This window comes from Lithobates pipiens, unplaced genomic scaffold (genome assembly GCF_037356315.1).
Source record: "Lithobates pipiens isolate NorthernLeopardFrog02 unplaced genomic scaffold, aLitPip1_a1.2 Scaffold_13, whole genome shotgun sequence".
In the NCBI taxonomy this organism is placed as follows: Eukaryota; Metazoa; Chordata; class Amphibia; order Anura; family Ranidae; genus Lithobates; species Lithobates pipiens.
In genome coordinates, this window is record NW_027507718.1 from 283,251,386 (window position 1) to 283,276,040 (window position 24,655).

At 44.1% G+C, this 24,655-nt stretch overlaps 1 protein-coding gene across 2 annotated transcripts; it reads left to right on the top strand.

The window, feature by feature from the left end:
- The first annotated feature begins 2,216 nt into the window (after positions 1 to 2,216).
- OSTC (oligosaccharyltransferase complex non-catalytic subunit) lies at positions 2,217 to 11,386 on the top strand. 2 transcript variants are annotated; one of them, XM_077476699.1, is made up of 5 exons: positions 2,217 to 2,372; positions 2,467 to 2,615; positions 5,924 to 6,017; positions 9,134 to 9,331; positions 11,164 to 11,386. In XM_077476699.1, exons 2-5 carry the CDS (start codon positions 2,477 to 2,479, stop codon positions 11,180 to 11,182), a joined length of 450 nt encoding a protein of 149 aa, XP_077332825.1. In that variant the 5' UTR covers positions 2,217 to 2,372; positions 2,467 to 2,476; the 3' UTR covers positions 11,183 to 11,386. The 2 variants fall into 2 exon arrangements, with proteins under 2 accessions (XP_077332825.1, XP_077332826.1); XM_077476700.1 differs by having other exon boundaries at positions 2,290 to 2,379.
- The last annotated feature ends 13,269 nt before the right edge of the window (positions 11,387 to 24,655 follow it).

The following is a 24,655-nucleotide window of genomic DNA, read 5'->3' on the forward strand; positions in this document are numbered from 1 at the left end:
ATTCTGACGGGTCGCCAAAACTGATGAAACAACGGAACAGCGGTATTCTGACAGGACATCTGAATTTAGAGACACCATTCTCGTCATTTATTTACACTCAGCTCTGTCTTGTCCGTTGTAGTGTCACAGTTTGCTGCCTATCACAGGATGGTGCGGAAGTGACGTTGTTGCGTACTGCGCATGCGCGATGCGTTCCAAACGCTCGCGCCGTGCGTTCCAACATAGTTTCGGCAATACAGTTCAGCGAAACCATCACATAATGTTACGGAAGTGATGTTACACACAACACAAACACGGGCCACGTTGTTGCGTACTGCGCATGCGCGATGCGTTCCAAACACTTGCGCCGTGCGTTCCAACATAGTTTCGGCAATACAGTTCAGCGAAACCATCACATAATGTTACGGAAGTGATGTTACACACAACACAAACACGGGCCACGTTGTTGCGTACTGCGCATGCGCGATGCGTTCCAAACACTTGCGCCGTGCGTTCCAACATAGTTTCGGCAATACAGTTCAGCGAAACCATCACATAATGTTACGGAAGTGAAGTTACACACAACACAAACACTGAGCCGTTCGTTACAACACTAATACTTCCCTTGTTACCTAGTAGGTTTTGCATTGCTGGGACTTGTAGTGCCTATCCTGAGCTACATGCTTCAATGTTCAGTGTCCTCATCCCTATCCCCATGCTTCAATGTTCAGTGTCCTCATCCCTATCCCCGAGCTTCAATGTTCAGTGTCCTCATCCCTATCCCCGAGCTTCAATGTTCAGTGTCCTCATCCTTATCCCCGAGCTTCAATGTTCAGTGTCCTCATCCCTATCCCCCTGCTTCAATGTTCAGTGTCCTCATCCTTATCCCCGAGCTTCAATGTTCAGTGTCCTCATCCCTATCCCCCTGCTTCAATGTTCAGTGTCCTCATCCCTATCCCCGAGCTTCAATGTTCAGTGTCCATCCTTATCCCTGTGCTTCAATGTTCAGTGTCCTCATCCCTATCCGCAAGCTTCAATGTTCAGTGTCCTCATCCTTATCCCCATGCTTCGATGTTCAGTGTCCTCATCGAAGCAGGGGGATAAGGATGAGGACACTGAACATTGAAGCTCGCGGATAGGGATGAGGACACTGAACATTGAAGCAGGGGGATAGGGATGAGGACACTGAACATTGAAGCTCGGGGATAAGGATGAGGACCCTGAACATTGAAGCAGGGGGATAAGGATGAGGACACTGAACATTGAAGCTCGCGGATAGGGATGAGGACACTGAACATTGAAGCAGGGGGATAGGGATGAGGACACTGAACATTGAAGCTCAGGGATAAGGATGAGGACACTGAACATTGAAGCACAGGGATAAGGATGAGGACACTGAACATTTAAAGCTTGCGGATAGGGATGAGGACACTGAACATTGAAGCACAGGGATAAGGATGAGGACACTGAACATTGAAGCTTGCGGATAGGGATGAGGACACTGAACATTGAAGCATGGGGATAGGGATGAGGACACTGAACATTGAAGCACAGGGATAAGGATGGACACTGAACATTGAAGCTCGGGGATAGGGATGAGGACACTGAACATTGAAGCAGGGGGATAGGGATGAGGACACTGAACATTGAAGCTCGGGGATAAGGATGAGGACACTGAACATTGAAGCAGGGGGATAGGGATGAGGACACTGAACATTGAAGCTCGGGGATAAGGATGAGGACACTGAACATTGAAGCTCGGGGATAGGGATGAGGACACTGAACATTGAAGCTCGGGGATAGGGATGAGGACACTGAACATTGAAGCATGGGGATAGGGATGAGGACACTGAACATTGAAGCATGTAGCTCAGGATAGGCACTACAAGTCCCAGCAATGCAAAACCTACTAGGTAACAAGGGAAGTATTAGTGTTGTAACGAACGGCCCAGTGTTTGTGTTGTGTGTAACTTCACTTCCGTAACATTATGTGATGGTTTCGCTGAACTGTATTGCCGAAACTATGTTGGAACGCACGGCGCAAGTGTTTGGAACGCATCGCGCATGCGCAGTACGCAACAACGTGGCCCGTGTTTGTGTTGTGTGTAACATCACTTCCGTAACATTATGTGATGGTTTCGCTGAACTGTATTGCCGAAACTATGTTGGAACGCACGGCGCGAGCGTTTGGAACGCATCGCGCATGCGCAGTACGCAACAACGTCACTTCCGCACCATCCTGTGATAGGCAGCAAACTGTGACACTACACCGTCTTCTATGACGACTTCCGCCCTCTCTACCTCCTCTGACCGTTTCCGGTGTGTGTTCCGCCCTTCTCTGACTTCTTCGCCACGTCAGTCCAGCGCTGTCCTCCCCTTCCCGGTACACAGAGGTAGGTGGTGAGTGGTGTGTGAGCGGTGCGGGGAATGGTGGGGGGTGGTCGCTGTGTGTGCGCTCAGTGAATGACGTGTCTGTGTTGTGTGCAGGGGCTGAAGGATGGAGACTCTCTTCCGAATCCCGTACACAGTGCTGGAATGTCCAAACCTGAAGCTGAAGAAGCCGTCCTGGCTCCATATGCCCTCCGCTATGACGGTGTACGCCGCGGTGGTGGTCTCCTACTTCCTCATCACTGGAGGTGAGTGTCATTCACTGCCACACTCATATCTGGTACCAGTCATCATACCATGTACCTGGGCATTCTACAGGGCTCAGTACAACACATGCTGCCACTGACAAGCCCTGATTGATTGATATATATTGTATTTATTACAGGCACTTATATAAAATACTGCATATATCATATATCTCCTGCTCTTCGGATGCTGCAAAGCACTGATAGGAGGTGACAATGACAGATTCCATAACCACAGTAATATGTACTCTGATCGCAGCTCTTTCTATAAGCTGGAACGTTGCCTATAAATGTAGAATGTGCAATGTTGTAGGCTTTTTATTTTAGTATTCTTCCCATTCTGTTTGCAATCTCTTTTGGCGATTTATACACTGAGCTGCGGACGCACAGCTCAGCGGACAGCTGCAGCATCTGTTGGGTGCCAGCATGAGTCACCTCCTGTGTGCATGCTACTTTTTCTATTCATTTTGGGGGGGAGGCTGCATTTTTGGTGCGGTTTTAAAACTGGCACCAAAGATGCAACATGCAGGGCTTTTGAAAACGCACCGCACCCACAGCGCAGTGGTGTTTTAAGTACCATAGGATTTAAAGGGAAACGTTCTTCTTGCAAGGAAAAGCATATTAGTGTGAAAGGGGACTTAGGAAAATCCAAAATGAGAGCCTTTCATTCAGAGCAGTTAGGTGTTTTTTTGCAGCGTTACTTGCAGTCCTTGCTAATACCAATGTTTCAAGCTTAATGTATGCTTACACATTTACAAAATGCAGCTGGTGATGACTCTGGGACCATGATGATGTCATTACAAGCTTAATATGTCTGTGTAAAGTTGTGAATGACATTGACCTTAGCTTGCCACTTCTTTCCCTATTGATGGATGGGGTGGGACGCAGAGACATGTATTTGTGGTGGTAAATTATTATTATTATTATTATTATTATTATTATTATTATTATTATTCGCAATTTATATAGCGTCAACAGTTTACACAGCACTTTACAATGTATGGGGGGGGGACAACACAATTACAGTACAATACAAAAGGTACAGGGGGGCCCTGCTCGTAGAGCTTACATTCTAAAGGGAGGGGGTGGTGATACAAAAGGTAATGGCTGCAGAGAATGATTTGATGGGGGTGGGTGTGGGATAGGCTTCCCTTAATAAATGAGTTTTAAGGGATCTCCTAAAGGTGGACAGGGTAAAAAAGTTAGGAGCCAGGTCGTGGCGGTGATCTGGACCTGTCCCTGGCCTGACATGGAGACGAGTGAGGGGAAGATAGCCCCCAGCCCCCCACATATGAGATCACCTCTCATTGGACACTCCGCTCGAGTGCTAAATGGCTGCTGTGATTGGCCATTTAGCATGATCTGTGATTGGCTGTATCCAAGGGACACGGCCAACACAGAACTTCCCTGATGTGCACCCATGGTGGCGTGCAGAGGGGAAGTAAACAGGAGGATGTCTAGGGACGCCCTCCCGGCAATTGGTGTCCGCGCTGTAGACATCTTTCATCTATAGCGCGGGCACGAAGTGGTTAACAAAAGAATGACTTATTTTATTTCTGCCATATCCCCGCTAAGGGTTCGATCAGGTCCGCCTGAAAAACTGACAGGTGAACCTGATCAGACAGCCCTTGTGAAAGGGGCCAAGCAGGTAGGATTACAAATAATAATTTTGTTTCCTTAAAATTTAATTTGTTTTACTTTTAAAAAATAAATAAAAGCTATTATGAAAAAAAAAGTGTGTGTGTGTGTATGTATGAAGCTATTTACCAGCCACCACACTCATCGTTGGGCAAAAGGCGCCAGATGACGCCCGCAATCACTTCCTTCTCTTCACGTTGGGAAGGAAATGGGCAGGCAGTGAAAAACAGGCAGGGCTTTGAAGCTCCATTAGGATTAGCATTATTGGATGGGTTGTAATTTCAACATCCACCACAAGATGGCGCCAGACTACGGAAAGACTTTAGAAGGCCGCGGCCTCAATTACTGGCCGGCGTGGCCCAAAGCAATCGCACGGCGGAGTTCTGGGTCCACACGGAGACAGGATACCCCAGCTGTGTTGCGCCAGGACGCAAATTCTTGTCGCAAATGCGACCTGGCGCCCGGGGTTTGTCGAGCCCTGTTGTATGTTAGGGTTAGCATTTTGGAAGCCAGTGAAGGGATTGACAGAGAGGAGCAACAGTCACAGATTGATTAGTGAGGTTTATTAGTCTAGCAGCAGAATTCATGATAGACTGAAGGGTAGGCCATTAGGAGAGAGTTCCACTATTCAAGGCAGGAAATAATCAAGGAGTGAATGAGTTGCTTAAATGGAATGCAGCCCTGAAGTGGAGTACAAGAAAAGCAGTCTGATCAGATCACTTGACTTCTATTTTGAAGCAGACAGTAAAGTGTTTAAAATAGAACTAAAGTCAAAACTTTTTCATTATGGATAGAGTAAAAGAGGGTTATAACCCCCCCACTCAGTTTTTTGCCATCTGTCTCATTGTGGAGATTTCCCTTCACCTTCTGTTCCCTAGTAAAAACAGGAAGTGAGAGCAACCCCCCCCCCCCCCCCCCCCCCAACGTGTGAGAGACTGCCTGGTTGTCACCAAAATCGGCATCCCCATTAGAAGGTTCGTGTTCTGGTAACAACCCTAAATTTGGGATTTCTTTCACATTAATAAAGAGGGGACACAGACAGAAATAAAAACCTGACTGGTGTTCTAATTCTTCTCTGCTCTATCCAAAACCCCAAAGTTTTGCCTTTAGTTATACCTTAGAGTAAGTTTAAAGTGTTTACTGTTTAGTCTTCACTGTACTGATAGCACGCAGCGCTGTCAGTGTTTGTGTGACTAGAGTTCAGCTTTAACGTTTGGATACGTGAAGTGTTTTTTATAGTAAGAGTTGTAAAAACGTGGAGTTTTTTCAAATAAATTGGTATTAAAATAACCGGTAGTTTGAAAAAGTATACAACTACATATGTAAAAGTAAAAACTATAAACTTTTAATTTTAATATAAAAAAAAAAAAAAACATTGAGGGATGTTGATCCAGGGAGTTTATCCCATTGTCTTTGAGGTCAGGAGCTTTCTTCATTACAAGAGCAGATGGGACCAAACTTTATAAGGCTTTTTTGCTTGGATCAACTACAGGTTAAAGGTTCAGAGGATTCAAGATTGTTTTTATTTATTTATGGTGGTTTTTATTTATTTTTCTTTCATTTTGATTGTGTAAGTTGTTGTTCTCTCTATTCAGTTAGGAACATTTTGTGTTTTTTTTGTTTGTTTTTTTACATTGTTTTTCTTCCTTGCCTATGTGTCTGTGCACCTATAGGGATCATTTATGATGTCATTGTGGAGCCACCTAGTGTCGGATCCATGACAGATGAACATGGACACCAAAGACCGGTAGCTTTCCTGGCCTACAGGTGAGAGCACAAGATGTGTAAACTGTTTTACCTTTGCTTATGGTTATCTTTTTAACCACTTGCCACCTGCGCTATAGCTGAATGACAGCTACAGCGCGATGGCCGAGTTTGCCGGTTATCGGCATTTCCTTTCCTCAGCACTGTCACTGTCTAAGAAAAGCCTATGACCAGTGATCCTGTGACAGGGGAAATTTACAGTGCCCTGATCAACAGTGCCCATCTGTGCTGTCTGATCAGCGCAGCCTCATCAGCACACATCAATGAAGAAGAAAAATTACTTATTTGCAAAATTTTATAACTGAAACCAAGAAAGTTGTTTTTTTATTTTAATTAAATACCACCAAAAGATAGATAGATATATAGATATAGATAGATAGATAGATAGAGATATATATATATATATATATATATATATATATATATATATATATATATATATATATAATATAATATAATATATATATATATATATATATATATATATAATCTCTGTCTTAAAAAAAGATAAAGATTTCAGATGGATACAGTGTTGCATGTCTGCGCAATTGTCATTCAGAATGTGACGGCACAAAAAATTGGCCTGGACAGGAAGGGGGTGAAAGTATCCAGTAAGCAACTGGTTAAAGGATAAGTTCACCTTTTGTAAAATATTACACCCTGAATATGGGTGTAACACGTTACCAATCCACCAGCCCCCCACAAGCAGCTGTGCATTTATAATTCTTTTTAAAAGGTGAACCTTTAAGGGCTGGTTCACACCATAGAAACGCAGTCTGGATGCGCTCCAGATGCTTTTTTGCATGCACGTTTTTGATGCAGTCCAGTGCAACCCCCCTTTTTTATTTTTATTTTTTTTCCCCCCTTAACCTTAAATAAGAACATGGGTGTTCCAGTGCATTCAGGTGTAGTCCCGTGAGTTTTTTTGATTCTTTTTACAGTGTTCCAGTGCAGGAAAAATGCAGCTTGTTCTAATAAATATATATATATTTTTTCTGGAACTGCAAGCACTGGTGTAAACTATGACATTGAAAACCATATAATCTACATTCTATGCATTTTTGATGCAGAAAAAAAATGCAGTGGACTGCATGTGGCGTGAACTGGCCCTATGTCAGCAGTTGGGAATGCGTGGAATAAGAGGAGAGTGGGTACTGCATTACTCTTATATAGTAGGGGAGAACAAAGGAAGCGCCACCTCAGTGCAATATTAGAAGCTGATTTTTAATGGCAAGGTATACATAAACACTCACAAGAAGTAAGGAAGATACAGGCTCCTCGAGTCCGGAAAGGGTTCCTGGTGTGTCAATGGCAGGTCCACGGCATGTCCTTGTGGCCACAGGAGAGGAGCCAGAACCAGCGTGGAAAGCACATCACGGGTCACAGGATCACATGCGGAGGAGCTTGTCACAGGAAAGGAAAAGAGATTGCCAGTATTTCCTTCTATTTCTGTGTACAGAGCCAGCTCTCTGAGGACAGCAGCCGCCCTTATCCCATCATTATCTATATTCTTGGACTACTATTGTTGTGCTTATGGACTAATGACCTCCTTTTTAATAGACTCAATAATAGTGATTTTTTTTTTTTTATTATTACCATTCTGTTATATATTACACTGTACCTTGCGCTCAGTTATTGTTACCACTGCATTACTCTTCATGCCCCCCAATCTCAAGTTTTTTTCCTGCCCCCTAAGTCTTTATTGACGTTGGTTTTTCTGTCCCGCAGTGGATAAAGCCGATGAGTATCACAAGATTTGTCTTGGAGTCAGTCTACATAGAGTTAAAAAACATTTTTAATCTATACTTTCCAAACTCTGTTCCAGGAAACCATGCTTGTTAGTTTCTCAATAAAATTTTAGATTTATTTAGTAAATTGATATTCTGAAAACAAACGTAAAGCAAGGCCAAATTTATTTCATTTACAGTACACATCCTAAGTGGCCGTGTCACTGCAGCTGGGGGATAAAAAAATGTATAGAACATTAGACACCCTGTGGCCTGCAGCCTTCTTTACTTCAGAGGAAACTCTTACTGGCCTCCACTAGAAGGCACATTTGAAGATGGTATAGGGACTGGAATAAATGAGCAGCTGACTTCTGAGAGGCTAAAAGTGAATCCTTCGCATTACAGGGGAAAATCATGTCTGAGATGCTACAGCTTCTATTGCCAATCTTTTATTTATTTTTTTCCTCCAAGGCTTCCCAAGCAAGGCCACCTACATAATGTGCAGTTATTACTGCACATGTTGTACTATGTATAATGAAACAAATTATTGTGTGCTTTATTATAAAATATGGAGAATAATGCAAACTATACAAGATGGTAGTTTCCAGGATGTCTTTGTACTTCCATCTACACAGAGTGGAAGGAATATCGTAGCCATCATTCATGAAATTTCCACTGGTAACTTTCATAGACAATCCTGTCAACACTAAGTAAATATTGTCTCCATCCACTCATGGTAGGTGCTTGCTGTGCTAATATGGGTCCCCAACCTAAATTTGGTGTAGATATTACAATCTGACCATCTGCCACAGTGGCCAATTCTAATTTGTCTGAATTACCTCAGCGACCAATATTTTATATTTTAATTTTGAACATCAGGGATAGTTTACAGAGGTCTAAATATAAAGGTATGATGCCAATTGCAACACATTTTACTGTCCATCACAGAATCCAGATGCTTGGCACATTGATCAAAAATGACATACTCTGCCTAACTACTGCAACACCTTAAATTAACCTGTTCTTAGTACATGGCCAATGTGACAGGTTCACTCCACCCCCCCACTGTGTATTTATTTTTTTCTTTGTTTTTAAGGATAAGTTCATCTTTTGTAACATGTTACACCCATATTTAGGGTGTAACGTGTTACAAATGTACTGGCCCCCCGATTGCTTGCCAGCCTCTAGCTTTTTTTGTACTTTATAAGATTAAAAGTGTTATCGCTTGTTGAGATGCCTCATGTTTTTATAATTTTTCATCACAATCATTTAATGTAGAGGTTTTTCAAGTAATTCCTGTAATGTATGTTTGGGTATAAGTGGTAGAATATATTGCACTTTATTGCTTTAGGAAAATTGTGTATACATTTTATAGTTGTAATGTCTCCACAGAGTGAACGGTCAGTATATCATGGAAGGACTGGCATCAAGCTTCCTTTTTACCATGGGAGGTTTAGGATTCATTATCTTGGATCGATCCAATGCACCAAATATTCCAAAGCTGAACAGATTTTTGCTGCTTTTTATTGGATTTGTTTGTGTTCTGCTCAGCTTTTTCATGGCGAGAGTCTTCATGAGGATGAAGTTGCCGTAAGTTTTCAGCTACGTGCATCATGTTGCCTTAAGATGAATGTCCTCTTTGAGTCTGTTTACACGTTTCTGTCATTTCATGCCCATAATTAAAATAATTTGTTACCATTCTAAAAGCCGGCTAATAGAGCATGGTTTTTCAGTTCTTTTCACAGGTAAGATATAAAGTACACTGTCAGGGCCCTAATTTATCAGTGTGCCTCAGATACTGGTTGTCTGCTTGTGCAGGGTGAGATTCAGTTTTCCATTCTCTGAAAGTTAGTACTTCCAAAGTGCTTGCTTTCTTAGCCAGTCTGCCCATCACTAGGTGCAGCAATAGGAAGCCTTGTAAAGCAGAAACAGTCAACTTTGTTTTTCTTATAAACTTTTACAAATTAGTACATGTGCTTCTGTTTGAAAGCATACACTGTGAGAAGGTGCTAGTTTAACCAGTTCCCGACTGGCACGTGTACATATACTATGTCACCACTGCCCAAAACCCTGTACAGGTAGGGGGTTCCTTTAAGAGCCGGGGGGGGGGGGGCGCCTGCTGCATAGTGGGGGACCCAACGCACGTGATCTCGTGCACCAGCACAGGGATTTGTGTGTGTGTGTGTGTATGCACACATCCTGTGCTGTCAGAGGGGAGGAGACATATCGTTTGTTCCTAGTAAGTAGGGACAGCGCAATGTCTCCTCATTAGTCCTATCCCCATACAGTTAGAACACACTGAGAGAACACATGTTTAACCCCTTGACAGCCCCCTAGTTTTAACCCCTTCTACCAGTGTCATTTACACAGTAATCTGTGCATTTTTAAAGCACTGATCACAGTATAAATGTCAATGTTCTAAAAAATGTGTGAAGTGTCCAATCCTTTTTTTTTTTTTTCCTTTGTAATGGGTGGAAGTTTGCTTCTGTATATTAAAACATTTAGTGTTCGTTCACCTTTACCAAAAGAATATTGCTCCATACAGATAAGGGGTGTCTGTAGATGAAAACAAACTGTGCAGCTTTAAAGAGGTTGTAAACCCCAATGTTAAGATAAATGCCTGTAAGACAAACACATTATGAGCTGGTGTGCATCACATACTAGCTCATTATGAAATACTTTCCTTAGAACAAAGCCCTGTAGCAGCGCCCTGACACAGCTGACATCTTTCCTGGTGTTTCTCTGGCGTTGTGATTGTCCGGAGCCGCAATAACATCACTCCTGCGCATGCACAAGGGAGCTGCCGGTCACGACAAGGGCGGATGCTTCTTAAGAGAGAATGTGCTGATGGCCTAATAGCTGGTGTATACAGTAAATATCTCCTAAACTGTACAAGTTTACTAGATATTTACGGTACCTACAGGTAAGCCTTATAGGTAAAAACAAAATAGGGGAGTTCTTCTCCTTAAATAAAGTTGACTAATGTCCTTGAATAGGTGTAGGCCATTTTATATACCTCCTGAAGCCTGCCTGGAATACTCTCAGAACGTTGCTAAGCGAGGCCTAGTTATTACTTTTTACCTTCACCATTACAGGAGCAGGCTGTTTCTCTGATTCAAACCAACTCACATTCTCTTTCTCCTGATGCAGTAGCTCTGAGCTCAGCTTTGTTTGAGAGCTCTTACTTTGATGGTGGAGTTGAGCAGTAAGGGCAAAGCCTCTTTTGGCAATGTCCTAGGATCTTCGGCACTCCTTTATCTCCATGCACATTTTTTTTTCATAAAGGTGAACTAACCCTTAAATGAATGTTATGTTGGTACGTCATAGACACATTCTTCTATGTGTGCAGTGGGTTTTGCTTGCAAACTCTTAGCACACACCAATGATACAAGAATAATTTTTTTATTTATTTTTTCTTACAGAGGATACTTGATGAGCTGAAGATGCCCATTATCTGTACTTTGCAGTTTTATAGCAGTAATGATTGGAAGAAATGCAACGTCCATACTGTAAAAAGATGTAGAAAATGTGTGCAAGTGGCAAGAAAAGAACTAAGGGTTACCGACAGCAAAATATTTTTGTAATTTTTTTTTTTCACTGCATTCTATCCTTATTTCGTTCAGAATAAAACCTTCTGTTTTGGTAGTTTTTATGTATTTCTACATGCTTCTATAGTGTATTTGGGTGAAATGCATGATCTGTTCATGGCAAGTATGTGGTTTCCAGGAACAGTGTGAGGGCGGGTTGGAAAACCAGCATTTCAGTCTGAATTCGGGGGCGATTTGAGAGGCATCGGTGCGGGTTCATGCACAGATGTTTATTGAAATCGCCCCTGAAGTCGCCAAAAGTAGTGCAGGATCTACTTTTGGTAATCATTGCGGCGTTGCACTGATTTAGACGGCAATAGACTCTGATTTGGCATGTGAATCTAAGCTAAAGGTAGTGATTGAACAGAAACTGGAGAACCTTGTCAGTAAGGGCGGTCAAGAATAACCAAGCTCGTGTTCAGACTTGAAGACAAAATTGTTGCAAAATGCTTGCTGGAACCCAGAAGAAACTTTGTGGAAAATTAAAGAAATCCTCTAGTTTTTTTTTATTTATTTATTTATTTATTTTTTTTCTTAATGACTGTGTAGGGCATGCAGTCCAGCTCTTCTATGTCATCTCTGCCTTAAAGCCTTGTATACAGGCCAAGAGACATTTTAAATCGGCCGATTTAAAATAAAAAAAAAATGGCTGGCATTTGTCCAGTGTGTGTGGTTTTCAGCCATCCTCCTTGTCGGGACACAACGGCTCAGCCGGGAAGCTTGCTGTACTAACGTTGGATCGTTAGTACAGCAGCTCTGATTGGAGCTGTTAATGTGTACCAGGCTTTAGTATCACAAAACTTTTCATCTACAGCCTGGCTGGTTATGTTTACATCTCCTCTCATTCTCCCCTCTCTAGTTCTTGCTCATTTTTCTTTTGTATTGCACCCTCCCTCTCCTACTTAACACATTGCCATCTTAGCAGCACATGCTGTGTAAGAATACGAAATGCATGAAAATAGTCTCAACAGAGGAACAAAAGTTACATAGTGGAGACAAGTTGGAGTATAATGGTCTCTCCAAGCTTGGTCCTGTGTACTAAAAGAGATCTCAACAAATCATGCGACCACCACTTTACAGCTAAAAAACTGATTTTTTTTTCATACTTACCGTAATTTTCTTTTCCTGGTGCCTATCCATGGCACCATACCTGTGACAAGCTCCACCTTGGCTCCTCCCTCAGGACCAGTGAATATTATAAAAGAAAAGGATTTGTGCACTCCCAGCATTCTATGTAATATAGCATACCAAGGTTGGGATTGTATGCTGCCATGAATAGGCACCAGGAAAAGAAAATTACAGTAAGTATGAAACCATTTTATGTTTTCCTGGTGCCGCTATGGCAGCATACCTGTGACAAATGACTAGTGAAATGGGTGGGATGATGCATAGTAAAGGATTTATTTGAGAAAGAATTTAAAATAGGCAAATGCTGGCCTCATAGCCTGTCTGCCAGTTTCCACAGATGAGAAAGCTGCTGGGTCTTCTCTGTAACATCTTGTAAAAAAAAAAAAAACACATGTTTGGATGACCATGATGCTACCCTTTAGATCGTTTTGATGGATACGTCTGCTCTGGCAGTCCAAGAAGCAGAAAACAGGTTGGCATACAACCCAACTGAAGAGGGAGTGCCTGCCCATTATCCCTGTACACCTTAACCAACTTGATTATCCATGAAGGTATTGTACTAAAGCAGGGATCTGCAAACTATTGCTCCCCAGCTGCTGCAGAACCACATGTCCCATGAAGTATTGTAAAGCTCTAACATTCACAGACATGACTAGGCATGATGGGATACTGCAGTTCCGGAATGGCCAGAGGAATCTAGATGATGCTTCTTTGCCCCTGTCTTTCTTTTTTTGGAGTATTACAAATAGGTTAGATAAATATCTGAAGGGAGTTGCTTGAAGATAGTGTCTTAGTAACAAAGTAATATCTTCTTTGTGAAGAAGGTCAAAATTGGATCTGAAAAATTGGCAGGGCCCAAGGCTCAGAGATAGTAGGGGAAGAGAAGTACTTGGGGATGAATCCATGTACCGTTCTAAGTTCCACTCTATCCAAGTAAAAACAATAATATTATTGTCTTCTGATCCCAGAGCCTGAATTTCTGATATTTCCCAGCCCGATGCCATCGCCACAAAGAAAAGTAGTTTCCAAGTGATATTCCACAAGGATGCTGAATCAGATGGGGGGGAAAAAGGCTTTTTGGATAAGGGCTCCAGAGTGATAGCTCCCAGGTATGAAAGATTTGTTTTAATGGGTGAGCTTATCGTCTTGACTGTCTTGAAGAATTTGATTATTAAGGATCTTCGGCCCATCTCTTATTGTCACAGCAGAGATTGCCACCAGCTGTACCTTTTTAAATAGCTTAATCCTAAATCAAGGTCTACTTGCAGGAGATTGAGGTGGGACTAAGAGAGTACATCAGGATTGCAGATTTGCTGTACGTAAAATATCTAAACTTATTCCAAAGCTTGTTGCACGTATTGTTCGTTGAAGGCTCCTGTGCTTTGAGTAGAGTTGAAACAACTCTGGAGGAACAGCCTAATGATTAAAGCCTCTGTTTTAACAGCCTAATGTGAAGGTTCAGTCTGTGAGGGTTCTGATGGGTGTGATGCCTTGAGCCAGAAGAAGGGGTATCGGAGGAATATTTACCGAAGGCTGGACACTAAGAAATATTGCCCTAGGGAATCGTGGGACTTCCTGCAAATATGGCAGGACTGTTATCACCACTTATTGTTGATATTGCAAGTCTCAAGAGAATTTGAGGTAGGAGGCCTAAATTAGATTGCATGCCCAAGGACTTGACAGGGCATCTATTGCTTCTGTGCAAGAGTGAGGTAGATGTGAAATAAACCTCTGCAGCTTGGTATTACTTGCTGTGGCAAAAGGATGCAGTTCAGGAGAGGCCCACAATCCAACTGAATAACTTTGGTTGTAGGGACCATTTGTTGGGATCCAGGAATCCTTGGGATAGGTGATCTGCGTTTGTGTTTAGGTGGGATGGAAGATAGACTACTCTTAGGTCCTTCAGATTCCCCTCTGCTCAAATGAAGGTGGGTTCCACTTCCCTTAGTAAGGAACTGTTGTTGGTTCCGCCTTTGGTGATGTATGTATATTGCAGCTCTATTGTCTATCCGGATCAGAACTGATTTGTCCTTGATCTGAGAGAGCAAATGCTGTCGATGCGAGATAAGCCGTCTGGATTTCCAGGATATTTGCCATGTCTGCCGCATTGATGTCTGTGGTCCAGAAGACATGCCTTAATGGCCATGGCTTTACAGGCATCTCCCACTTTGTCCACTAGTGCAGACCCCTGTGCATCAAACTTGTTTGATATATGGACCGTGATAGACTGATTGCTTTATTGCTTCAGGAATTCGAGCTAAAATGCCTCAGGTATCTATGTGTCCATGGGACCATCTGGATACAGTCAAAAATCCCTATTAAGTTGAGTTAGCTTGAAGCTGTTATGTAGGACCATGTCCTCGCTCTCTCCTTACTTTCTGATTGATCGCCCACACTTTCTGAGATGGCAGGGACACCGCCACTTTTGCGGTTTTGAGTAAGGCACCTAAACCGGAGAAAAGATGACTCGTTTGATGATTTACCCATCCAACTTTGATAGTGTAGGCCACAACATCCACCTGTGTTCCACTAGCTCAGTGTTTCTCAAATCCAGTCCTCAGGTCCCCCCAACAGGTCATGTTTTCAGGATTTCCCTCAGATGAAACGGCTGTGGTAATTGCTAAGGCAGTGAAACTGATCAAATCACCTGTGAAAAATAATGGAAAACCTGAAAACATGACCTGTTGGGGGGGGCCTGAGGACTGGATTTGAGAAACACTGCACTAGCTGGGCTGGATCTTTTGCTAAAAGGAGGATATCGTCTGGTTAGTAATAAGAACTGAGACCCAGTTCTCATAAAGACGCTTGGATAGTGATCCGAGTCCTTGTAAGGGCTCTGAGGGAAGTGCAGGATCCAAAGGGGAGACTCTGGAATTGTAGATGGGCCTGGTAGGCCGAAAATCCCAGATACTTCTAAAAGTTGTAGTATGGATGCGTGCAAGTAAGTATCCCTGAATCCCCGGGTACATCTAATTTTGCAGTTCTGGGAAATCGAGTCTGACTTTCCTTCTGTGGAGCAGGAAATGGTTTTCTGTAACCTTTCTGCAAAGAGTGATTTACCATAAAAAAAAAAGGGGTATTTATAATAATGTTGTTTTTGACAGTGTCAACTTCCCGTAGTTCTGACCAAAATACCCATATGGCTATCACAAGTAGTGACGTTGAACTTATGAAGTAACGAATTGTATCCATCGCTGTCCCACCGGTGAAGTCTGCTGAGAGCCATAATTCGTCCAAAGCCTTTACTATATTTTCCCTAGGAACATTTTGATGAATCACTGATCCCATGTTATTGGTCCATTCCCATAGGGCTTTGGCTACAGATAATGCAATTGCTGACTTCCAGGTGTTAACCTGCCATTTGGTAAGTTCCTTTAAGTTGGGGTCTATTCATCTGTCTAAAGCAGTGATGGCGAACCTTGGCACCCCAGATGTTTTGGAACTACATTTCCCATGATGCTCTGGCACTCTGCACTGTAGTGGAGCATCATGGGAAATGTAGTTCCAAAACATCTGGGGTGCCAAGGTTCGCCATCACTGGTCTAAAGGATCCTCAATTGAGGTTGAATTATCAATTGGTGAGATGAAATCCTTTGTTATACGAACCACTGCCATGTCTACCTCAGGCCGACCATGTGGCATTGCAGAATCTTGTTCCGACCATGGATAAAGTTTTCCTAGGCAATTGAGCAGAAAATTATTTTTTTTTTTTTCTTTCCTTTTCAATAATGTGTCTGTTATAATCAATCAGAGTAAGCCTGAGTTTCCAGTATTGTGACCTGAAAGTTGTGTGATTTTTGATGCGACTTGAAACAATGCCTGTGTATCCTTGAGGTCGCATCAAAGTGGGACCAAAGTAGTGCAGGACTACATTGAAGTTGCTGTGACCTGAAATTGCACAGATATAAACGGTACTCATTGGAAATCATGGGGTACGACTTGTAATGCGCCTTTGCAGTCCCAAGTCACATGAAAAGTCGCACTTGTGGAAACCGATCCAAAAGAAGGAAACTTGCTTCTTTAGAAATTGGAAGTACATCTTTTGACTACTCAGATGTAGGTGTTGGCTTTCTCCTAGCAAATAGCTGGCTTTACAGCCTGGACATATGGCTGAACTAAGAAAAAGTTGAAGTCCGAGGGCCGAGCTCTTCTGAGGTTTCCTCCAGATGTCTAGGAGAGAAATTTGCTATACGGTGAGATGATTCTCGAGGATGGGCGAGGAAGAGTTAACTTCTCTGTAGGAGCCTGAGCTAATTGCTGCAATGGAACTGCTGATCCTCTATGTATCCCCTGCCCATCTTTTGAGTAAGACAGCTTACCTGTTAACCCTCTAACTTTCTGTCTACTGCATATACTCTAAAACAGCTTTTGCAGATCAATTGACTGGTAATGGGATGACCCCGAGTGCTCGGCATTTAGGGATTTGAGAGTAGGTGAATACGATGTCTTTTCACGGATGAGCCCTCACCGCTGGCATGGTATCCTGATCTGGTTTGGGCCTTCATAGGTTTGTTTATGTTGCCTCGATGTCCACTTGGACTTCTTCTGGCATACAAGGCTGAAATACATACAGTGCCTTGCGAAAGTATTTGGCCCCCTTGAACTTTTCAATCTTTTGCCACATTTCAGGCTTCAAACATAAAGATAAAATTTTAATTTTTTGTGAAGAATCACCAACAAGTGGGACACAATTGTGAAGTGGAACGAAATCTATTGGATAATTTAAACTTTTTTAGCAAATAAAAAACTGAAAAGTGGTGTGTGCAAAATTATTCGGCCCCTTTACTTTCAGTGCAGCAAACTCACTCCAGAAGTTCAGCGAGGATCTCTGAATGATCCAATGTTGTCCTAAATGACTGATGGTGATAAATAGAATCCACCTGTGTGTAATCAAGTCTCTGTATAAATGCACCTGCTCTGTGATAGTCTCAGGGTTCTGTTGAAAGCGCAGAGAGCATCATGAAGACCAAGGAACACTCCAGGCAGGTCCGTAATACTGTTGTGGAGAAGTTTAAAGCCGGATTTGGATACAAAAAGATTTCCCAAGCTTTAAACATCCCAAGGAGCACTGTGCAAGCGATCATTTTGAAATGGAAGGAGTATCAGACCACTGCAAATCTACCAAGTCCCTCTAAACTTTCAGCTCAGACAAGGAGAAGACTGATCAGAGATGCAGCCAAGAGGCCCATGATCACTCTGGATGAACTGCAGAGAACTACAGCTGAGGTGGGAGAGTCTGTCCATAGGACAACAATCAGTCGTACACTGCACAAATCTGGCCTTTATGGAAGAGTGGCAAGAAGAAAGCCATTTCTCAAAGATATCCATAAAAAGTCTCGTCTAAAGTTTGCCACAAGCCACCTGGGAGACACACCAAACATGTGGAAGAAGGTGCTCTGGTCAGATGAAACCAAAATCAAACTTTTTGCTCACAATGCAAAACGATATGTTTGGCGTAAAAGCAACACAGCTCATCACCCTCAAAACACCATCCCCACTGTCAAACATGGTGGTGGCAGCATCATGGTTTGGGCCTGCTTTTCTTCAGCAGGGACAGGGAAGATTGTTAAAATTGAGGGGAAGATGGATGCAGCCAAATACAGGACCATTCTGGATGAAAACCTGTTGGAGTCTGCAAAAGACCTGAAACTGGGTCGGAGATTTATCTTCCAACAAGACAATGATCCCAAACATACAGCAAAATCTACAAAGCAATGGTTCACAAATAAATGTATCTAGGTGTTAGAATGGCCAAGTCAAGGTCCAGACCTGAATCCAATCGAGAATCTGTGGAAAGAGCTGAAAACTGCTGTTCACAAACGCTCTCCTTCCAACCTCACTGAGCTCGAGCTGTTTTGTAAGGAAGAATGGGCAAGAATTTCAGTCTCTCGATGTGCAAAACTGATAGAGACATACCCCAAGCGACTTGCAGCTGTAATCGCAGCAAAATGTGGCTCTACAAAGTATTAACGCAAGGGGGCCGAATAATTTTGCACGCCCCACTTTTAATTTTTTTATTAGTTAGTTTCAAAAATCCAATAGATTTCGTTCCACTTCACAATTGTGTCCCACTTGTTGGTGATTCTTATCAAATTTTTATTTTTTGTGATCTTTATGTTTTTAAGCCTGAAATGTGGCAAAAGGTTGAAAAGTTCAAGGGGGCCGAATACTTTCGCAAGGCACTGTAAATGTACTAGCATAACTGCTCTTCTTTCTTTTTTTTTTTTTTATATACCCACCTGGAGGACGGTCCCTACCTTAAATGATGGAGAGGGTCTTGTTCAGGTTATGTATTGCTTATTTTAGGCAACAGACAGAAAAAGCATATAGATAAAGGAGTTAGCGACTAGTATTTCAGCTGGAGCAAGGAAACAGTATTCCCAAGTAAAGAAATTACATTTACTGTTGGCAAAAATAGGGTCCCCTCCAGGAGCATAGACAACCTCCTCAGATGACAACAGGCTGCCATGCTGAAAGCCTCCATTAATAAACAATGGAAAGGGGAGGGACATCTGTGGAAGATGCAACCCTCTAAGAAATAATTTTGACAAACCAGGGCAAACAATGTAAAATTTGGCCCATTCAAGATGGCCACCATGACCTCAGGCCAGACCGCGCATTTGCAGCACTTGGACCTATGCGGCCTGCCCGACTCAGCCCGGCCCACCGAGCCGGCTACTGACGTCCGCACAGAGCGGGCAGAAAGACAATGAGGGAATCCACCACGAGGTGTGTGCTGCCCACTATAGTAACCAGGAATGAAGGTGCAATATCACAAAGAGTGGTGAGGGAGGAAGAAAGCGAAAAAGACAGAATGGATGACAGGAGGGAGAAATGGAAGGCTAAGGCTACATGAAAAATAGATATAGCTGCTTTCTCTGGTGCATTGTTGAGCAATGAGATTATATAAATACAGATAGGAGCTCTTAGTTAAAATAGAACTGCTGTCCCAAAAGACCCACAGAAGGGACTCCCTATCTTATCAGCGCATTTAGCTGCCCAAGAATAGGAACCGCACCTGGAAGAGGCTAAAATCCAGCTGGAAGCTACAGCGGTAAGGGATGTTTGACCACCATTCATTGACTATGAGGAAAAAGAGAATGCTGGGAGTGCACTAATCCTTTTCTTTTATAATATTCTCTGGTCCTGAGGGAGGAGCCAAGGCGGAGCTTGTCACAGGTATGCTACCATGGATAGGCACCAGGAAACAAGGTATATAGGCCAGAAAAACATTTATAATAGGAAAATGGAAAATTCCTATTAAAATACTTACCGTAATTTTCCTTTCCTGATGGACTCCATGGCAGCAACGTGTGGGTTAAGTCCCGCCTCCACTACCCATAGGACACTACTCCCATAAATCTTTGCTCCCTGCCCCTGGCCGTGTTCGGTAACTAGCCTACTCCAGCCATTTGGGAGGGAACTCCTGCTGCCATGGAGTCCATCAGGAAAGGAAAATTACGGTAAGTATTTTAATAGGAATTTTCCTGACAGACTCCATGGCAGCAACGTGTGGGAAATAACTCGCCAAACACACCCGGGTGGGCAAAAATGCTGAACAAAAGATTTATTTAACACTGTCGGCCGACAGGACTTTCAAACCAAAATCAACAGAGGATAAAGACGCTGGCTCAACACAATAGTGAGACATGAAAGTATGAATAGAAGACCAGGAGGCCGCTCTGCAGATTACATCAGGTGCAACGTGGCGCGAAGCCGCCCATGAGGTTGAGAGACTTCTGGTAGAGTGTGCTGTAACCGCCTCAGGAGGAGCCAAGCCCTTCTCTCTATAAGCCCATTGAATTGCCTGAACCACCCAAGCAGCGATGGATCTAACGGAGGTCTTGGTGCCTCTACTTTTCCCGTTAAATAGTACGAAGAGGAAGTCAGATTGATGAAAAGAAGCTGTAATATCCAGATATTGTTTTAGAGTAACTCCCAAATCGAGTGGATGTGGATCTTGACTTCCAGCAGAATTGAAGGTAGGAAGAGTGATTTCCTGGTTTTCATGGAAAACAGAGGTCACCTTGGGATTTGTCCCCAACATCGGAATTAGGACCACCCTATCTGGAAAGAAGGTGAGAAAAGGTTCCTTTGTACCTAGAGACTGAATTTCGGAGATTCTCTTCGCCGAAGTTATGGCTACCAGAAAAGAGGTTTTAAGGGTTAATTCTCTGATTGAGAGCGTTCTGTCAAGTTGAGAGAAGAAATCTAGAACCAATGGAAGGTCCCATTTGGGGAATCTAGGCTTCCTTTGTGGCCTAAGCCTGACTGCTCCTTTGAAGAATTGTTGGACCAAGGGATGATTGGCCCATGCGACTCCAGAAAAAGCTGAAATTGCTGAAACCTGGACCCGGAGAGAACTAACCGAAAGGGAGATATCCAATCCTGATTGCAAGAAGCTTAAGACGTCCCGGACTGTCAGGGTATTACAGGAACTGGACCTTGAAGACAAGTGATCTGCAAACTTCGCCCAAATTCTCTCATATACCCGGTTAGTACTGCTTCTTCGAGCACTAAGAAGAGTGGGAATGACTTCTTCAGGACAGCCTAAAGCCTTCAACCGTCCCCTTTCAAAAACCAAGCCTTTAGGCGCAGGTGATCCGGGCAAGGATGTAATCTCGACCCTTGGGACAGAAGGTCTGGCCTGGATGGTAAAGGAATTGGATCCCTGACACTGAGGAGCATCAGAAGCGGAAACCAGGGTCTGTTGGGCCAATAGGGAATTATGGCTATCACTTCTGCTGACTCTGACCTGAGTCTCCTCAGGAACTGATGAATAATAGGAGTTGGGGGAAAGGCATAGGCCTTGTGGAACCACCATTTCTCTGTCAAGGCATCCACCCCGTAGGCTTGAGGATCCCTGTACCTTGAATAATACTTCTCCAGTTTTTTGTTGCAAGGGGAGGCAAACAGGTCGACTTCTGGGGAGAGCCCCATTGTCAGGATCCAGTTGAACACTTCCTCGTGGAGAGACCACTCGTTGTTGTCCAGAAGTATCCGGGAAAGAAAGTCTGCCTGAACGTTCTGAATCCCTGGGACATAAGATGCTGTCAGATCCTTCAGGTTCCTCTGAGCCCAGGTCATGATCGGTTCCACCTCCTGGAGAAGGGATAGACTTCGGGTACCCCCTTGCCTTCTTATGTACGCCACTGCTGTGGTATTGTCTAGCCTGAGTGAGACCGAGGCTCCTGAAATCAGATGCCGAAAGGCTAGCAGAGCTTGAAAGGCTGCCCTTAACTCCAGGATGTTCGACACCGTCCCTCTGGAGGGGAGAATCCAGGTGCCCTGAGCCACTTCCGCCAGACAGTGGGCGCCCCAACCCCTGTTGCTGGCATCTGTTGTTATGGTGACCCATGAGATGGGGAGAATGGAATGGCAGTTGCAGAGATTTTCCCGTTGGAGCCACCACAGAAGGGAATTCCTCATGGATAAGGTGATCCGAATCAGCTGGGTTTTGTTGCCTGACCATTGATGAAGGAAACCCTTCTGAAAGGGCCTCATCCTCCACTGTGACCACCTCACCATCGGGATTGTCGCTACCATAGTGCCTATAATTTTCAGGCACTGGAGAGCCTGGAGATGAGAGGCAGAGAGGGCTGGACGGATTCTGTCCCTGACCACTGACAACTTCTCTTCTGGTAATGAGATGGTGCCTCTGACAGTGTTGATTAGGGCCCCTAAGAACACCAGCCGCTGAGATGGGACCAGCTGGCTCTTCTCCAAGTTCAAGATCCACCCGAATTCCTGTAGGGTGGAGATGACCTGCTTTCTGTGTACTAGAAGTTGATCCTTGTCTTGAGCCAACAACAGAAGGTCGTCTAGGTAGTGATGTAGACGAATCCCTTTGGTTCTCAGAAGAGCTACCACTGCCAACAATACTTTTGAAAATACACGAGGAGAAGTTGATAGCCCGAAGGGAAGGCAAGTAAATTGAAAATGGCTTTTGCCCACGGAGAAGCGGAGATACTGCTGGTAATTTTCTGCAACTGGGACATGAAAATAGGCGTCCCTGAGGTCTATGGAGACCATCCAGTCCCCTGCTTGGACAGATTGTTGAATTGTGGATAAAGACTCCATCTTGAATTTTTCTTTTTGATAAAACTGTTCAAGTGGGTTAGATCTATGACCGGCCTCCAGGCCCCGCTCTTTTTCCGGACCATAAACAAAGGAGAGTAGATTCCCATGCCTCGCTGAATGACTGGAACATGGATAATGGCGCCTTGAGCCAACAAAGATTCCACGTAGGCTAGAAGAATTAGCCTTTTTTCGTCTGAGGCCAGGAGAGAGGTGGGGACCCATCTGAGTCTGGGAGATTCCTTGAAGGTCCAAACATGACCTGAGGAGACGGTCTTGACGGTCCAGAAGTCTTGGATCGAGGCCGCCCAGACACGGCGAAAGTGGAAAAGACGAGCCCCCACCTGCCCTGTCTGAGCGGGCCCAACCTCAAAAGGATTTAGTTGGTTCCCTCTCTCCCTTCAAATCACTTTTTGTAGATTTTTTAAAAGAGGATTGTCTTGATTTCCAGGACCTGGAAAATTCACGGCCTGGTCTGTAACTGCGAGCTTCCCTGGCTCGTTCCTGGTACTGTCTCTTTGGAAAAGACCTTCTCTGGGCTTGCAAACGCCGGTCCTGGGGGAGGAACCCCGACTTCCCACCAGTGGCTCGGGTAATAGCCTCATCCAACTTATTGCCGAAAAGGGAGGACCCTTCAAAGGGGATGCGGCACCATACTTGTTTTGAGGCTGGGTCTGCCAGCCAGGGGCGGAGCCAAAGAGCCCGTTTAGCCGTAACAGAAGAAAGCATCACCCGAGCCACCAGGCGTATAATGTCGATAGAGGCCTCCCCAAGAAAGGCGGAGGCCAGCCTAAGCTCTTGGATAGGCGAGCTCTTAGCTGTATCTTCAGAGATATTTCTAAGTGTCTCATCTACACTATCTGTCCATATCTCCATTGCTTTGGACATAGTGGCCAGAGCTAGCTCTGGCTTACAGGTTATTCCTGCTGTGAGATACACTCTCTTCAAATCAGCATCAATTCGTCTGTCCAGAACGTCCTTAAAAGACACGGTATCCTCTAAGGGAAGAGTGACATGTTTCACCAGCCGCATGACTGCTGCGTCTACCAATGGCGCTGACTCCAAATGCTTCACCTCTTCTTCATTGAAAGGATAGAGTTTCGAAACCTTTGATAGCATGGAATTTTTCTTCTCCACCTTGCCCCATTCATCTGTGATAATCTCACCTAGCTCAGAGATAAAAGGAAAATTAATCCGTTCCTTCTTTAATTGCTTAAAGAATTTTCTTTGTTTGGAAGGAGCAGCCACAGAATCTTCCCAGTTCAGTGTCTCTCTAACAGCTCTGACCAGAGGAGGCAGTAGAGCGAAATCAAAGCCCACACAGGGATCACTTTCATCAGAGTCACTGTCAGATATGGCAGCTGAGGGGTGGCTATGCGCAGAGGATTCCCAAGTATCCTGCAGCTGAGTCTCCCTTCCTGGAGAAAGTGGCGGCTCTGCCGGGGGAACATAGGACTGGCCCTCAATATTTCTGAGGGACTCCTTAACAACTTTTTCCACCAGGGTTTTAAGTTGTTGATCCGCGTCACCCCTTTCATTGGAAGCCTTGGCGTAGCAAGGGTCGCATAAAGATTTTCCTGCCGGTACAAGAGCTCTGCACCCCCAACAGGCACTAGCTGAGTGACTAGATTGAGTCCTCGAGGAGTGCGATCTTTCTTCACTACGGTGTCCTGATCTTGAGGAGGAACCATAATGTTTAGATTTGGAAGAGGAGTGCCGGTGATGCGACTTGGAGGAGTCGCTCCCTCTATGAGAGCTGCGATGCTGTTCTGACCTGGAAGGGCTGAAAAAGGAACAAGACAAGAAACCACAAGAGACAAGACATCAGGACAGAGCTAACAGATAAATACCCCTCCCCCACCAGACCTTCAGGTGATCATTAGAAATACCTTTTATGAGAGGGCTGGCCACAAGCAGGCGGTAAGGAATCCATGTCCTCAGCGATATCCATACGCGCTGAAAAGATGACAAGGGATCAGTGCAAGGGACAGGGAAGGGATAGCCTCCCTATCCCAGAATGCCACTTACCAGTGGATGCAACACAGAGGCAGGGGGAAGTCACCGCAACAGCCCGCAAGCATTCCCAAAGCTTGCAGACAAATTCCACATTTAAATAGCCCGC

Coding starts and splice junctions, on each gene's coding strand:
- OSTC (XM_077476699.1), top strand. CDS start 2,477: ATGGAGACTCTCTTCCGAATCCCGTACACAGTGCTGGAATGTCCAAAC. Junction 2,616..5,923: donor CTACTTCCTCATCACTGGAG/GTGAGTGTCATT, acceptor GTGCACCTATAG/GGATCATTTATGATGTCATT. Junction 6,018..9,133: donor GTAGCTTTCCTGGCCTACAG/GTGAGAGCACAA, acceptor ATGTCTCCACAG/AGTGAACGGTCAGTATATCA.